General features: G+C 35.6%; 1 protein-coding gene across 3 annotated transcripts; it reads left to right on the top strand.

Moving 5' to 3' along the window:
- The first annotated feature begins 11,092 nt into the window (after window positions 1-11,092).
- LOC107643015 (uncharacterized) lies at window positions 11,093-12,245 on the top strand. 3 transcript variants are annotated; one of them, XM_088488081.1, is made up of 3 exons: window positions 11,093-11,232; window positions 11,335-11,893; window positions 12,030-12,245. In XM_088488081.1, exons 1-3 carry the CDS (start codon window positions 11,173-11,175, stop codon window positions 12,038-12,040), a joined length of 630 nt encoding a protein of 209 aa, XP_088344207.1. In that variant the 5' UTR covers window positions 11,093-11,172; the 3' UTR covers window positions 12,041-12,245. The 3 variants fall into 3 exon arrangements, with proteins under 3 accessions (XP_088344207.1, XP_088344206.1, XP_088344208.1); XM_088488080.1 differs by having other exon boundaries at window positions 12,027-12,245; XM_088488082.1 differs by having other exon boundaries at window positions 11,118-11,232; window positions 11,335-12,183.
- Window positions 12,246-17,138: the final 4,893 nt, after the last annotated feature.

Below are 17,138 nucleotides of genomic sequence, written 5' to 3'. Positions count from 1 at the left end.
AGTATATGAGATCTGATATTGTTATTGAATTTTACTTGGTTATTTTTTCTTCAGTGCTCTGTTTTCTTAGCTTAAAGGACAAATTCCAATGAAGATTGTAGTTTGTTTGTCGACTATGGAATGAAAATATGTCCTAGAATTCATGTTATTATTATTATGAGGGTATAAACTATAGTGAATTAAAGTAGATTGAGGGAGGAATAATGAAATGTATTTGCTTATTTAACCTTTGCTTATTTTGAATCAAATATTGGCCTCAGAATTATTCCTAAGCATTGATTCCTAATGAGTATTGCTTTGAACTTTGCAGGTTGCAATGACACATCCAATGGCTGTAACTAACTGCAACATCGACATGGAAAGTTTAATTTCTGACCAGAACAGAAGCATTGCTACACTTGCTATTACCACTCTTTTAAAGACAGGAAATGAATCAAGTGTAGAAGGTCTTATGAAGCATATTACAAATTTCATGTCTGATATTGCTGATGAATTCAAAATTGTTGTTGTAGAAGCAATAAGATCATTGTGCTTAAAGTTCCCTTTAAAAAAATTGTTTTCTTTTGTGTTTTGGTTGTGTCTTATGAAGCTTTGATTGTGTGATTGTGTGTTTTATGTTGAACTAGATACATACTTGTGAAGGATTTAAATGTGTAATCTAGAGTACTTGTTGTAACTTGCAATTGTAGTATTATGTTAATTTATATGTTTTGATGTTGAAATTGTTAAGTTTGAATGTCTATATCTGAGTAAATATATATATTATACATGATATATATATTTTTTTATAAAAAATGTATAACAGGTAAACTCGTACGAGTCTACGAGTCGAGTTTACGAGTCGAGTCTAGGTCAGCTCCACGAGTTTACCTAGACTCGCGAGTTTGACAACCTTGGTTGCAGTGAATTTTGCATTGAGTTTCAAGGGATAAGATGGCAGGAGGCTTCTAGTCAACGTTGCTTATGCGTAGAGCCGACTACTGAGGTTGAGTTTCATTATTGGTTTGACATCCTTCGGACTGAAGACCCAACAATGTATGACTGGACAAATAGGATAGAGTATGACAAGTGGACTTAGCATCGGGAAGGTCGTAGATTCGACCATATGACTACAAATATTTTCGAGTGTGTTAACTCGATGATGATGGGTGTCAGGAACCTTCCAAATTGTTCTTTGGTGAAGTCCTTATGGGAGATTGGCAGAGCTCTTTGTTTGCAAGGGAAGAAAGGTTGAGGTATAGTTGGGTATAGGTCAGCAGTTTAGTCAGTCACGTGTGAAGGCAATGGAGACAAACCTGAAGGCATCGAGATATTTTACAGTGACACTGTATGATAAGGATAATTCAGAGTTTAATATGGCCGAGATGACTCCAACAGGTAATTTTTCACTTGGTACTTACAAAGTCTCGTTGAGATATCGGACTTGCGATTGTGGATACTTTCAGGCACTTCACTACCCATGTCACCATGTAGTTGCTTGCTGTGTATATTCCCGCCTGAGTTTGGCAACTTATGTTCACAAGGTATATCGCCTCAGCACGGTGTTTAATGTCTACCAGATGAGATTTAATCCTCCCATCCCAGAAAGCTTCTGGCCGCCTTATGATGGTCCTACCATCATCCCGGATCCTAGTAAGAGACGTGCATCTGAAGGTCGTCTGGGGAGCATTAGAATTCGCACTAGTATGGACGAGGTTAATCCAGATCGACCAAAGCAGTGTGGGCTATGCAGATAGCCTGGTCATACTAGGCAGAGCTATCCACAGGGAGGAGGCATCGAGGGATCTGGAGCACCTAGTGGAGTTTGGTATTTTCTTTATTATGTTGCTTGTTTGGTTGTCCACTATATTTGGGTTTATTATTGCCTAGCAATGTTTGTGTCGTTTTGTGTTTCATTTCATGTGTATGTGTGGTTCTTTATTGATGTCTTGTCCGATGTCTTGTGTTTGCTAATGTTAACGTATTTTCTTTTTCAGTACATTGTTACATGTACTGTTTTTTCCTGTGAAATTTCAACAGCTATCTACAAAGAACTTCTATTGCTTATATTTTTCAATCTCATCCAAGAAGTATGCAATAAAATAGCACGATAGGATAATAACATAGCATGGTAACCTAATAACATAACAACATAGCATGATAACATAAAAACATAGCGTCGTAACCTAAACACATGATAACATATTGGCATAACATAATCCTGAACTCAACACAATGACAAGAGATACACAACGTAATAACATATAACTAAACAGTCATCCGAATAGTCAGAATAGATGCGATCTTGTGAAGCAGCGGTGTGGACGCCTGATCCTCTGTGCTCTCTGAGCGAGAGGTACCTCATCCTCGTCTCCGGTCGGTCCGGATGGGGTGGATGGACCTACACGATCGGGGGATGCAGCTGCAAGCCTGAAACTGCTGAGGGAGGAGTACCACCCAAGGCAAATGTCTCGTCCAGTGGACCTGACGGAGGCTCGTTCAGGTCCACATCAAGGGGACTCTGATGTTCGGGTACCTGGACTCTATGGCGGGCTGTCCCATCCTCCTGGATAATAACGCTAATCTCTTCCAAGATGCGAGATCCTCCGAACTTACTATCAAGGCCGTCGCTACCTAGCAAATTCGAAAGGAGCTCACCCGGGCTCGTAAATGTCTGACTCTCATGCAGTGCTATATCACTACTAGGGACATCAACAGAATAATTGCTGAATACCCACTACCACACTGAAAGCCACCCTCACCCCCACCCCCACCACAACCTCCACCCTCTTTATCACCCCCACCACCACATCCACAACCCCATCACCACCACCGTCATCATCTCCAAGGCCACCACATACACTAGCACCTCCAACTCCACCCTCATCCTGGTCACCCCCGCTATCACCTCCACCATCATCCATACCATTGCCATCGTCATCGTCACCTCTCCTAATATGTTGCATTCTACCTCGACCGCGCCCTTCGCCTTGTCGACGATGTCAATCACATTATCAAGCCATCTCCACTCATGATCACTGGCTCATATACTGACACGACGTCTCTGCTCCACTTGACATTTGTTAGGAATGTCTGGCACCTGATCCATCCTAAGAATCTCATCGGGAACTCTCTGCGTCGCCTCGGCTGGGATTGGATCTGCTTTGGGGTCTTCGAGAAAGAACACCGGAGATAGGAATCTCCTCCCATGCTCATGTCATTACTCCAAGTAAGCCTCTGATGGTCCTGGGTCTTTCACCACATCAAATCGTAACACATGATCGGTCCGCCTGGACTAATGTATATGACAACTCTGTAGGGTGGTCGGAAACCACCGGTCTCCGCCTCTACCATCTTTCAACATTAGAAAATCAATGTCGAGTGCAGGTTGTAGGCGATGCTGTACTCCACCAAGATGTGGTAGCACCCTATCCATCTGATGCCACTCTATTACAGCAAAATAGATCAATGTCGTGGCAGCCCTCCATAGTGCCATATGTCGAGGCTCTAGGATCTTGAGATAAACTATCTGAACCATAGCTAGTGTGCTATATGGCATCTACGTGAATTGGTAAAGAATGAAGAGCATTGCAAGTCAATTTACATCCAGTAAGTAGTTTAAAGAAACACCAACAATGAATGCTTGAAAGCTAAAACACTCACGTCTCTCGGCTGGAGTAAATCTATCCTGAGCCTCCAATGCGCGACTCTAGGTTCCTTCTCGCTCGATGTGGACTGATAACCGGACTACCTGACACAAAAAACTTGTTATTAACAACGACAATAATCTGTAATATATATTACTAAACATGACAATCATAAACGGTGAGTACCTCATTGACAACGGCCAATGAAAGGCCTCAAAACCATCGGGCCTGAAACCCGGGAAGAGCCAAAAGATCCATGACTGGAGGAGTTGCAGAGGACCGACCAACTTAACCATATTCCTGTTGGCCACACGACACAAGCACTGGTATAACCACGACAAAGCGGCAAAGTCCTAGTTGTCTCCACCCATGTCCTCTAATCTTGCTACGTACGGTAGCCACCGGATATGTATGCGTGTATTGGACTTGTCACCAAAGATCTAGGTGGATAATAGCATCATGATGTAAGCCTTCGCATACCTCCTGATTGTCTTCTCGTATGCTCCGTGAGGAAGGTAACTGAATGTCTCCTGCATCCAAGTTCATTTCACACTGAACTTGTCGATGCAGTCCGCCGGAGGCAATATACTTAACAACTCTTGGAACCAATCTCATGCTAGTCACTCGCCATCAATGAACCGCTCGAAGTCCGTCAGGCAACCGCTGACGTACTGTCTGTCGATGGGGAGGCCTAAATGGTACGCAACATCCTGAAGCATAATCTTGCACTCCCCAAAGGCATGTGGAAGGTATGAGTCTCAGACCGCCACTACTCGACAAATGCACTGACTAGCGGCTTATCCAACCTAAACCAGTGGTCGTTGAGCCTCGCAAGATGGGCTAATCTGGCCATCTGCAAGTACAATATGATTCTGTCTTCTAGAGGCATATGATACGAAAAAATTTTAATTCCGCATAACTACCGGCAAGTATACCGGGTCATATTGATAAACCCCGATTTCGTGGTTTATCTTGTGCTTATTTTAGGAAATTTTATCACTTTTTTCCACATTTATTCAATGAAATAGCATGGTTTTGTAATTCTCTCTTGAATTGTGCTTAAGTGTAAAAACATGCTTTTTAGACCCTTAAATTGGTGATTTTGATTCACTTTAATTTCATTCGATGCCTTGATGTGTTTGTTAAGTGATTTCAGGTTCATAAGGCAAGTATTGGATGGAAGAAATGAGGAGAAAATCATACAAAATAGAGAATGCATGAAGAAACAAAGATTGGGAATGCATCAATAGGCGCGCACGCGTACAAGGCGCGCATGCGCCGAAGTGATTTCACATAAGGACGCGCACGTGAACAAGGCGCGCACGCGCAGAAGTGGTTTTGCATAGAGACGCGCACGCGTACATGCCGCGTCCGCACGTATGAAGAAATAGCCAATCGACGAGCACGCGCACATGGCGCGTACTCGCCGAAGCCAGCACGTGACCCACTTAAAGGCAAAACGCTGGGGCGATTTCTGAACTGCCCAAGCCCAAATCCAACTTGTTTCTGAGTGTATTTCATGCAGAATTGAAGTCCAAGCAAAGGGGGAGCAATTATTTGTAGTTTTGGCATCATGTAGGTTAGTTTCTAGAGAGAGAAGCTCCCTCTTCTCTCTAGAATTAGGGTTCTTAGGATATTTCCATCTTAGATCTAGGCTTAATTCCATGTTCTCATCTTATTTCTTTTATGATTTCTTGTTCCTACTACTTGATTCTCTTTTATGTTTCTTTTATGACGATGAACTCATGTAGGATTTGATTTACATTTAATGAAATTTAATGTTTGATGTTCTTTTTATTGTTGATTTGAGTTGTGTTCTTACTTTTCTTGCAATTGGTAGTCGGTAGACTTTATTGATTTTTGCCATTTATGATGTTTACTTTTATTGCACTCTAGATGTTTGATGAAATATTTTCTTTAGTTTTTGAGTAGTTCTCTTGACTCTTGGCCTAGGCTAAGGGAATTGAGTGACCTTGAGTCATTGGGTCTCATTGAATTGGTGATTTGAGAATCCTTGGTGATCAATTTGATACTCATTGACACTAACCCACTACTAATTTAATTAGTAGATAGGTTGGGACTTATGGGTTGATGTGATCAAGCCTATTTGACTTACTTCAAGCTTAGGAGTAGATATCACGTACTTAAAGCTTTTGGAAGTAGACTTAATGGGTTGGACCCTCATAATTATCAATATTTGGTTTGTAGACAAGGATAGTGATCTCAATTACCTATGTCTAGCCAAGAGTACTTTTCCTTTATTTTATTAGTTCTTGTCATTTTACTTTCTTGTCATTTAATTTTTCTTGCCATTTATTTTCTTGCAAAAATATAAAAAAACCAACCCCTTACCCCTTCATAGCCAATAATTGACTACTTCATTGCAATTCCCTGTGAGACGACCCGGAGTCTAAATACTTCGGTTAATTTTTATTGGGGTTTGTTACTTGTGACAACCAAATTTAATTTGATTTGAGGATTGACTATCGGTTTGGACTATACTAACAACGTAAATATTTTGTGAAATTCCGAACCGGTGTAAATCCTTGTATCACGTATCAAGTAATAAAACTCACTCAAAGTGAGATCGATCCCACGAGGATTAAAGGATTGAGCAATCAATAGTGAATTGATTATTCTAGTTAGACGGTTCAATTTGGAGTGATGAGCAACAAGAAATGTAATTGACTAGAAAGTAAAATAAAGCAATAAAGAGTAAGAAAAGTAAATGACGTAAAAGTAAAGTACAAGAAAATAAAGTGCTGGAAATTAAATTATAAGGAATAGAAACTACAAGAAAGTAAAGTGTAAGAAAGTAAATGACGGAACGATAAAATAACTAGAAGTAAAAATAAAAAGAAAGCATTGGGATCAAGGGATATTGCACTCTCAGGATCAACAATTCTCATCTCCTCTTTAATCATGCAATCATTGATCTCTTGGCAAATCATAAGTAACCAAACCCCAATTTTTTGGTGATTTGATTTCTCTTAATTTGATCAATTTCCAATCTCTTGATCTAATTGGTCATGAGAAGAGATGAAGTTCAATTTCTAATTCAAAGGCCACACAACCCTCAAGATCTCAATTCAAAGTGGTTACATGTCACATACCGGACTAAGAATATATTGATCAAGAGGATTATGAGAGAAGAGCCTCAAACTAAATTTCATGACTCCTTTCTCAAGTTCATCATAAAATTCAAGTAGATCCAATCCCTCTCTCGATAGTAATTGGATCTATGAAGCACAAAGACTCTCTCCAATGCAACAATAAAAGAAGAATTAAAGATGAAGAATGAAAATAAATCAACCCATTAAATTACAATAGAGCTCTCTTTCCCAATGAAAAGAGTTAGTGGTTCATAACTAAATATTTACAATGTAAGAAAGAGATGGAAGAGAAGAAGAGTGTGTGAAGGGAGAGTCCGAAGACCCCTCTCCCGCCGAATGCCTAATTCTATGAAACTAAGGCCTTTTTTATAGGCTCTCATAAATTACAAACTTAAATGAAATTGAAAGCAAATTACAATGAAATGAAAATTAACTATTCTAGATGCTTCTTGTGGCCTTGATTGGTTGACAATTGTGGGCTTACTTGCTTGAAGTTTAAGTAGACTTGCAGTGAATTTAATTGAGCAAAGGTGAGGTCCAAGGGTGCTTGGCGTTATTGGAGTAGCGCTAGCACTGCCAACGCCCAAACTGCCATTGGTGGCCCAAAGTTAGCGTTAACAACGCTATGGATGCTTTGTTAAGTGTTTTTGGGGCTTAAAGATGCCTATTATTTGTGCTACAATTTCATGCCCGCTATAGACTATTATACATCGTTGAAAAGCTCTGAATGTCATCTTTCCAACAAAACTGAAAGCGTATCAATTGAACCTCTGTAACTCAGGTTATGCTCGTTTGAATAAGACAAGGTCATGTTGTCATGGGTTGCAGGCACTTTTGAGGGCAGCGTTAGCGCTGTCAACACCTAAACTGGCGCTGGCAAGGTGACATTAGCGCTGCCAGCGCCCAAACTGGCGCTGGCATGGTGACGTTAGCGTTGAAAACGCCCGCTTATGACGCCCAAAATTAATTTTTACCCTATACTATTATATATTTTTGGAAAGTTCTAGATGTCTACTTTTCAATGCTTTTAGAAGCGCATCAATTGAAGCTTTACAGCTCGAGTTATACTCCATGAAAGGTGAAGAGGTCAGCTGGCCTTAATACAGGTTGATGCTATGTTCATCTTTGCACTTTTGGGGTAAGTTTTCTCCCTCAGATTTAGTGTCCACTATGTAGTGCCATATATGCTTGGAAATCTCTAGATTCCTACTTTCCAATGCCACTAGAATCACCTCATTTGGAGCTTTGTAACTCAAGTTATACTCCTTTGAAGAGGACATGGTCAGGTTGCCAAGGGTCGCAAGCATTATTGGGCCAGCGTTAGCGTTGCTAACACTGGTGATTGCATGGCGTTTGTAAGGCTAGCGTTAGCGCCAATAACGCTCTCCTCTGGCGCTCGTGGCATGCAACGTTAGCATTGCCAGCTCTCTACTCTTGCCTTCCCCTGTTTCTTCTCTGTTTCACGCTTCACTTTTCTCTCTTTTATTGGCCACTATAGACACTTCCTTGATGACTTTTCTTGCTTCTTTTGAGTTTGTTTTGTGCTTTTTGCTTCTTCTTTTTTTCCTTTCCTACAACATTCATTAAATCAAAAGATCAAAGTCATATACGACTTAAGCACCAAAACACTTCCAAAATTAAGCTTTAAATACTAATTTCTTATATGAAAAAGTATAGAAAATACAACATGATGCTCATGCATCAGCATACCATCCTGCCTCCTCATGCTAGTGATACATCGATGTAGCTGTATAACGATAAAAAAAATTCTTTTAAAACTGTCACATTTAAGAAACCAATTCACTAAAAAACCATCACAAATTCAGACCCTTCTCAACAAAATGATATCCAACTTTGATTCATAATACCCTAAAACAGACAACTCTACTATAAATAAACATTAATATAAATTATGTTGCATTCCTATACATAAATAACCTAACGATAAATAATTTAATTAAGTTCTATTAAACCAAATTAAATTAAATTCTAACAGTACATAATTAATCTAATATTCAATACGCGAACTATAAAAACAAAATAAATTAAATTATATTAATTTAAAAACTAACATTTAAGTATTAAATTACATTAACTTTAAATAAATTAAACTCACCAAAATTTTTTTTAACCCAAACTAAATTAATTTTAACTAAAATAAAAATAAATTAAATTACTGTCCGTTAACCTAATGTTTAGGAATTAAATTAATATTAAAAAATTAAACTAATTTAAATCCTTGCCAAATTTCTATTGACCATTTAATATAACATTTGAAATCTACATTAGTAAATCCTAAATTCTCAAAAAATCTCTAATTTAATTAACTACTACTATAACTAACCATGGTTTAATACTATTCTACCTTACATTATACTTTTAAAATTCTAACAACACTAAATCACTTGCAAAATTACAAATCTCAATTGCGCACATAATAAAATTCTAAACGACTTAACATCACAAACTATTATTTATATTTTAAAGATATTCAATTTTGGAAACTAATCTCTTCATGGATAGAACGAGCAATATGAACGACACCGTTTAACTGATAGATATGATTTAGATCATCTTTTATTTTCGTAGTCTAAATCTCAAGGTGTTTTTGGGTGAAAATTTTCTCTAAAATGAAGTTAAATGTAATTTGAAGCATTTAACTTCGAACTCTTTATGTAGGTAAACATCCAATAAATCAAAGCACTCTATTTCGATTTACCAATATCATCGTTCCAAGTAAATCGAAACAGCCTATTTCGATTTACTAATACCCAATTCGAATTCACTTCAAATTCACTCCATTCGAATTACTGTAAACAAAAATCATGGATGTAATTCAAAGTCTATATATTCAATTTATTATAGGTATATTTCAAACTTTATTAAATCAACCCAAACTTATTTAATTTATTACTAAAATAACTAAATTGAATTAATCTAATTCGATTTACATAAATTTATGTATGAAAGCATGCACATAACATTTTTTGTTTTAAAAAATTTATATAAATTTAATTTTCATTTCACTTTTTGGGTCATTTGCCCCAAAATTAGTTTTAGTATAAAATTGTCGAATATAAATTATATTAACACAAACTCAATTTTACTTAAAATCAGTTCAATAAAATCAGGTTATTCAAACTCTATAATTTAGCTATAAATAAATTATATTTCATCAGACACCAGAAAAAAATATTATATTTTCATGCCAATTTTGTGTCGCACTAGGATGATTATCATCCTTCATCTATCATTCTATTGCCTATTTGATACTCTAATTACAGTTACGGATGCAGTGACCTCACAAAAATCCTCTGACTAGTACTTCTTTTCTTTCGAAATAATGACTTGAAATTGCTCCTACTTTAAACCATTTTCATTCCTTGTGGACTTTTCCATTTCAGCGTTCAGGTCTTTAACCTCTCGCCCAAGTCAGCATCACTCCTTGATAAATTATGCAAATCTCTTCCAATCATAAAATATCATGTTTTTAATTTAAATTTCTTCACTAGACAACTTGTCAAATCATTAGAGTTAATTTTAATTTTAAAATATGACTTCTTCTAAAATGTAAATTAGATATGTAGGAAAATGTATGCATAATTTGAGTGTTAATTATGAAAAACAAATTAAGAAAGAGCGATGACATTCAAACTCAATAGACATAAATTATTAAATATAGACACGGGAAACATTGATATTTTGGGGGCACTTGGATATTTTATGCGCTATCCAACCAGGAGAGAGTAGTGGCCTTGGCCCGCAAGCATTTACAAGTAGAACGAAAAAGGTAACTACCACCACCATTACCCAAAACCATCAACATTAGATATACAAAACAACAACGGTATTACCTTTGCATTAAAAACTAGTGACTAAATTAATCACTGCTATAAATTATATATTAAAATATTTATTAAAAATAAATTAAATAATATGTATTTATACAAATATATAATTATTAATTTTATAATTAATTTTTAATATATCTTTAATATTTTTTATTTTAATGTATACTTAATCTTTTTTAATATTTTTTTTAGTCACAAAAAAAAAAACTGAATGAAAAAGATTGATGCAGAGTGCTCTGCCTTTTGTCTCAATTGTCAATGATGCCATGAAGAACGGGCCAGCCTCACTATTTACCAATTAATTAATATAATTTCCACCTTCGGTTAACAAAGAAAAGTGACACAACACTAGACATCGTAATTGCATTTACAACTCTCCTTAAAGACAATAATAAAATAAATGAAAGTAAAAGAAATGGTAAATGCTAAATGCTAATGCTGTCGTAATACAAGACGTACGTTAGATTTGGCGAGGATTAAAAAAGGTCAACGGTCCTTGTCTTTATATTCCCATCCACAACCTCCTTTCTTTTCGATTCACAGACACATTCAACATTCAACACACACCACAGATCACAGAAAATGAAACTAGTTTGGTCGCCAGAGAGAGCATCTAACGCATACATCGACACTGTTAAATCAGTAAGTATAACAACAACTACCCTTTTTTTTTTTTTGCTTCATTGATCTCTCCAATTTACGCATTCTGGCGTCCTAACTTTGTTCTAATTTCGTTATGAGCAGTGCAAGCTTTACCGTCAATCAGGGGTGGCGGAAATGGTTTCCGCCATGGCTGCAGGCTGGAACGCGCAGGTCATCGTGGAGACATGGTCGCAGGGAGGCCTCATCGCTACTAGCGTTGGTTTAGCCATAGCCAGGCGCCACACCGGAGGAAGACACGTCTGCATAGTCCCCGACGAGAGGTCCAGATCAGAGTACGCCGCCAGCATGGGAGAGGCGGGGATGTTACCGGAGATCATGGTGGGTGAACCGGAGGAGGTGATGGCTGAGTTGACCGGGATAGATTTTTTGGTCGTGGATTCACGGCGAAAGGATTTCCCGAGAGTTCTGAGGCTGGCGAAGCTGAGCAACAATGGTGCTGTGCTCTTGTGCAAGAACACGGGTTTTTCTTTGTCTTCCGTCAAATGGAGGAACCTTCTGGGAGGACATGGTTCAAGCCGTGGTGTTGTTCGTTCGGTGTTTCTTCCGGTGGGGAAGGGGCTTGACATGGCGCATGTTTCCTCCTCCGCCACCACCGGGGGTACTTCGGTCAATTCACAATCAGCAGTCAGGGGTAATAATGGTAAGAGATGGATTAAGCATGTTGATCAACGCTCAGGGGACGTCCACTACATTCGAACTTGAATTAATTAGTTATCAGTTAATCACTGCTAAACCCTTTTTTAATTTTTTTTTTCTTTCATTTTTGTAAATAGCAGCACGCGTGTAGTTTAGTACTGAGAAGTTAGAAGTATGACGGAGATGTTATAAGAGGAGAAACAGCAGGACCTACCTACAATATTCGGGGTAAGGTCAATTGATTTTGCTGGCTAACTCTTATTAATTAATAATTTAACCTCCGCTTCCATGTAAGTAAATAACAAGAGACGATTTCGATCTATTATTTATTTATTTGTTTATTTCTCTTATTTGTGTTATCTTATGATGCCTACCTTTTTCTAGTTGATTTCCCAATTCTGATTCTGCAGTAGCATATCTTCAAGTTTGAACTTTGAAGCAAGTTCCCTAGTGCTGTTGAGATGTTAGTTTATGCTTCTCGAATTCCAGGTTGTTTTTTCAACCATTTTGAGCTTCTGTGGCTATTACACTCAGAAACCACTATGGTTTAGATTTTAGAACGAATGATGTTACATAATTTTTGCTTTTTAAAATAACTTGTAGTATATACTCAAATAGGTTACAAATTTTGTAGCAAATATTTTTGTTTTAAAAAAAAATTATTACATCAAAAATTTTGAACTTCATAAAAATAAGATATATAAATTTTTATCATATATTTTTATTTGAATAAATAAATTCTAAAAAATGTAATGCAAAAATTTATATATTTTATTTTTATAGAATTTAAAAATCTCGATGTAATAAAATTTTTTTTAGAGGTAAACATGTCCCATGCAAAATTTTTTAAGTTATTTGAGTATATCCTCCATAACTTAATACTAAGTCACATAACTAGTTTGACGACTAAAAAACAATAAAAACCATAACTAGTCCAACTATTTTAACTTCTTCCGAGTGCTTTCTGTAAATGGCTAAAAGCACACTAGCAGGGTTAGGATAGCAGCCATAAGTGATTGATAACAAGTGTCATCTGCATGCTCTGTCAACAGGACCTTAGAAAAACAAAAGAAAATGCAATTACTATAATCAACCGTAGCAAAATTAGAAAAAATAAAAACTCAATTTCTTGCTATTCCAGAGGAGGTGGTGGGACATACGCACTAAGATGCAAGTAACATCAATTATTGTCTTTCGCCCCTAAATAATAAATACACAAAAAGTAGCATCGATAAGTACAAGGCATTTTCAGGCAAAATTTCAGTGAACCGAAACATAGCTTATCAAACAGGGGAGAAGGTGTAGAGTGACAATTTAAGCCTTAAGGGATTTAACACGAAATTCTCAATTTTATCTTATTCAAGAGAAGAGAATCATGTATAGCGGACTCAAAAGAATATATATATATATATATACGTGAGTTTTTTTTTTTTTTTTAAATTATGTGATTTTTTATTTTATTTTTTAAGATAATAAAAGTAGCTTGTTATTTGAATATTTTATGTAAAAATATATATATTTTTATTTATCAATTATATTTAAATACAACAGTATAAAAATATTTTTTATTTATTTATTATGTTAAAAATATTTAAAATATATATAAATTATATCTTTTAAAAAGCTTTTTAATTTTTGTAGTATTTTTATTTTTATTATTAAAAATTTGTCAAATATAAAGTTTGTTTGAGTAAATTTTAAAAAAAAAAAATTTAATTCTTTTTAAAAAAATTTTATAAAAAAATAAACGTAATTTTATGTTTGGATTATACAAAAAAAAATTTTATTATTAATTATAATAATATAAAAATATTTTTTTATTTATTTATTATGTGAAAAATATTTTTTTAAGAATTTTTTTTAAAATATATAAATGATAACTTTACAAAAAAGATTTTTTTAATAATATTTTTACTTTTATTATTAAAATTTACTAAATACATTAAAAAATAAAAATATATTTTTTATCAACTTAATAATACCTAAATAAGCACATACTAAAAAATAAAAAAGATATTTTTTTAATAATTTAACGACACTCAAACAGATTCTACTATTCGATCGTAAATTACAATGCACGCTAGCAACATTAACCATATGTTTAGGAACCAAATTACCAAAATAGAAAACAAAGACTCAATCACCAAGTAGAAAAAGATAACGGCAGGGAACCAAATTACACAGGATTTTGTGGTGTTTATCTCTCATAGTATGTTGTGAACTTGTAATTGCATGTTAAAATTAGCAAAAAAGACACGTGGATAATGAGGTCACACCTAAGGGTGTTCACGGGTCGGGTTGAAAGAAAACGATTTTGAGTTGAAAGAAAACGTATATTACAATGGAAAATATATCAACAATGAATAACCATTATTGATCTAATTCCGTCAACTATGAAAATGACCTAAAACTTGAGTTGAAAGAAAACGATTTTGAGGACCCAAAGCCCGAAAATTGTATTATAGCAATCCCTCAACTCGTTCTCAATTGCACCAATCGCTTGAAAGCCGCAGCCATTTCCTCAAAAGTGTCCTAGAAGCTATAAGTCATCAAAACAACTATATACAAAAAATAATCAACTTGGGTTGGTCAAGTGGTCAACTCACTTGTCCGCTTAAACAAGTGTTGGATGTTCGAATCCCGCCTTGTGCATGCAGCAACCCATTGGCCAGCGGCAGACCCTTAAATAGAGCTCAGATCCGCGACGAATTAATCCTTGACCTATCGGGTTGGGGGATACCGTGAAAAAAAAACTATATACAAGAAATAATCTTTCAAGAAAAAAAAACAAGGTACATTCAACTAACAAAATAGGAAAAAGCACTATCCCCATAAGCTATCAACAAGAAACAATACAAAACCAATAAGGCATACAAGAAACGAATCATTTCAGAAAGCAAGCAAGAAGAAACGCAAACATCTTATGCAAATGATAGTAAAACAAAAAGAAAACAAAGGAACCAACCTTGGAGAAGTTGCAGAAGGATCAAACGGAAGACGGAATGCAAATGATAGAAAAACAAAAAGAAAACAAAGAAACCAACCTTGGAGAAGTTGCAGAAGGGTCAAATAGATGACGAAAGTATAAAAAAGAAGCAATGACTCCACAAGTGAGAACGAAAGCACAAAGGGAAGGCCAACAAACCTGGTGCGCTAAAGTGTCGCTTTCTCTGTCCTCGTGGTGTCGTCAAGCCCCGTTGTCCTCGTCGTCGTCAGCCGCCCCCTCTTCTCCAAGATCCCTTCTCCTCGCATCGCCAGTTCTGCTTGGAAGTTGTCGTCTCTGTCCTCGTCATGTCGTCAAACCCACTTCTGTCATCGTCGGCCGCCCTGTAATCGTCTCTGTCCTCGTCGTCTTCGCTTGTCTCTGTCTTCGAAGTTTGATCCCTCTCTCTATTGCCGTGGACTCTTGGCTGTCTCTCTCTGTCGTTGTGAAAAATTACACAGTTTGATTATGTTACTCTCCCTCTTTCTTGAGTTTTTCAGTAGTTCAATTTATTTTTTTATTTTTTAATTATAATGATTATGAATTGTTGTTTTTAATTTTGGATTCTGATTGTTGGATAAAATAAATTTTGGTTGTTGTAATTGTCAAAAAGCAGTGATAATTTCAGTTTGATTGACTATTTAACTCGGTTGATTAACAGAAGAAAATCTAGTTACTGCTTCTTTTGTTATTCTTTTATTTTATTACTTCTGTAATAATTTTGTTGATAGTTGATGGTACTTTCTTAAATTTTTTAGAATAATTTTAATGATTTTGAAAAACTAAATTACACATTAACGCTAATAACAAGTTTTTTTTGGATAATCTACTTCATATGAACTTCTAAACTTTAAAGATATATTTTTTTGGCTGAAATTTTGTTTTGCTATATGTAATTTATACTGTATATTTGTGATTTCGGTATTTGTTTACTTGAATATATATTGAATTTAAATATTAAAAATTATATATTAAAATTTTTATAACTTTATTTTATATTTAATTAAATTGGTTAAATTTTGATTGAACCACAATTAAACCACTGAATTGTTAAACCAATCACTCCACCAGCTCATTTGACTGATTCTGTTCTCGCAACCTTACTCTCACCTTAACACCTTAGTTGTGTTGAATTTCCTCCATGTATTTGGATATCGCACTACTAATCTCAATCAAGTATACTATTATATTATAACATTTTTGTTGTTATTTTCCTCGTCATTATTAAATCATCTAGTCCACTGTATTAATTATTACCAATCAACTGGGACGGGAAAGAGACTGAATTTTTAATAGAAAAATTTTATTTCTGTGACTATTAATTTTTTATAAATTTGGCTATGATTTAGTCATCATAAATACTAAATTGTTATTTATATGTGTAAATTTTGAAAAATGTGAGTGCAAATTGTATTGATTCAGGTGTGTAAATTATATATTTTTTGTGTATAAACCAAATTAGATTAGTCTAGTGGTTAGCTCATTAGTCCGCTTAACCAATTGTCGGGAGTTCGAATCCCGCCTTGTGCATGCAGCAAACTATTGACCAGCGATAAATCCTTAAATAGAGCTCAGTATCGTGGTGGATTAGTTTTTGGCCTGATGTTTGTAACACCCGTATTACCCGAATGAAATGCTTCCAGTTGTGCCATTCTGATAGCTATAACATAACTATCATAAGTATATTACGACCACTCAACTATATATAACTATAATAAGTAGAAGCCTTTACCTACAAATTTTATTATTTTTTCTTTGAAAAACCGGTAATATTTTTCTTTTATACGTATATACATACAAATCATCGGTACACTTTTACATTTACAAGATAATGTATACAAATAATATACAAACAGATGGTTATCAGTGGCTAAGAGAAGGGGGGAGGTTGAATCTTAGCCCCTTTTTGCTTGAAAATACTTGCTGGCCTTTGAAACCAATTTTGGAAACTTTTTGTTTTTTTATCTCGTAACTAGCCACGAGACTTTTTCTTTTGTCTCGTCCCCAGCCACGAGACTTTTTTTTTTGTCTCGTCACTTGACACGAGATATTTTTAGTTTTTGCTCCTGTGCAGTGGAAACAGAAATAGAGTAGAGAAGAGAGAAAATTACACCCAGATATATCCTGGTTCAGCTGCTAAGTGCAGTGCAGCCTACATCCAGTCTCATCACAAACATGATGGAATTTCACTATAATCTTCCTGATTACAAACTGTAAAGTGCTAACCCAACTTACAAGGGGATTCCCACAGAATCATGAAACACAA

Source organism: Arachis ipaensis, chromosome B5 (genome assembly GCF_059453495.1).
Source record: "Arachis ipaensis isolate K30076 ecotype BB chromosome B5, ASM5945349v1, whole genome shotgun sequence".
Classification (NCBI taxonomy): domain Eukaryota; kingdom Viridiplantae; phylum Streptophyta; class Magnoliopsida; order Fabales; family Fabaceae; genus Arachis; species Arachis ipaensis.
Note: the sequence above shows the minus strand (reverse complement) of the source record. Positions and strands in the feature narration are given on the sequence as shown.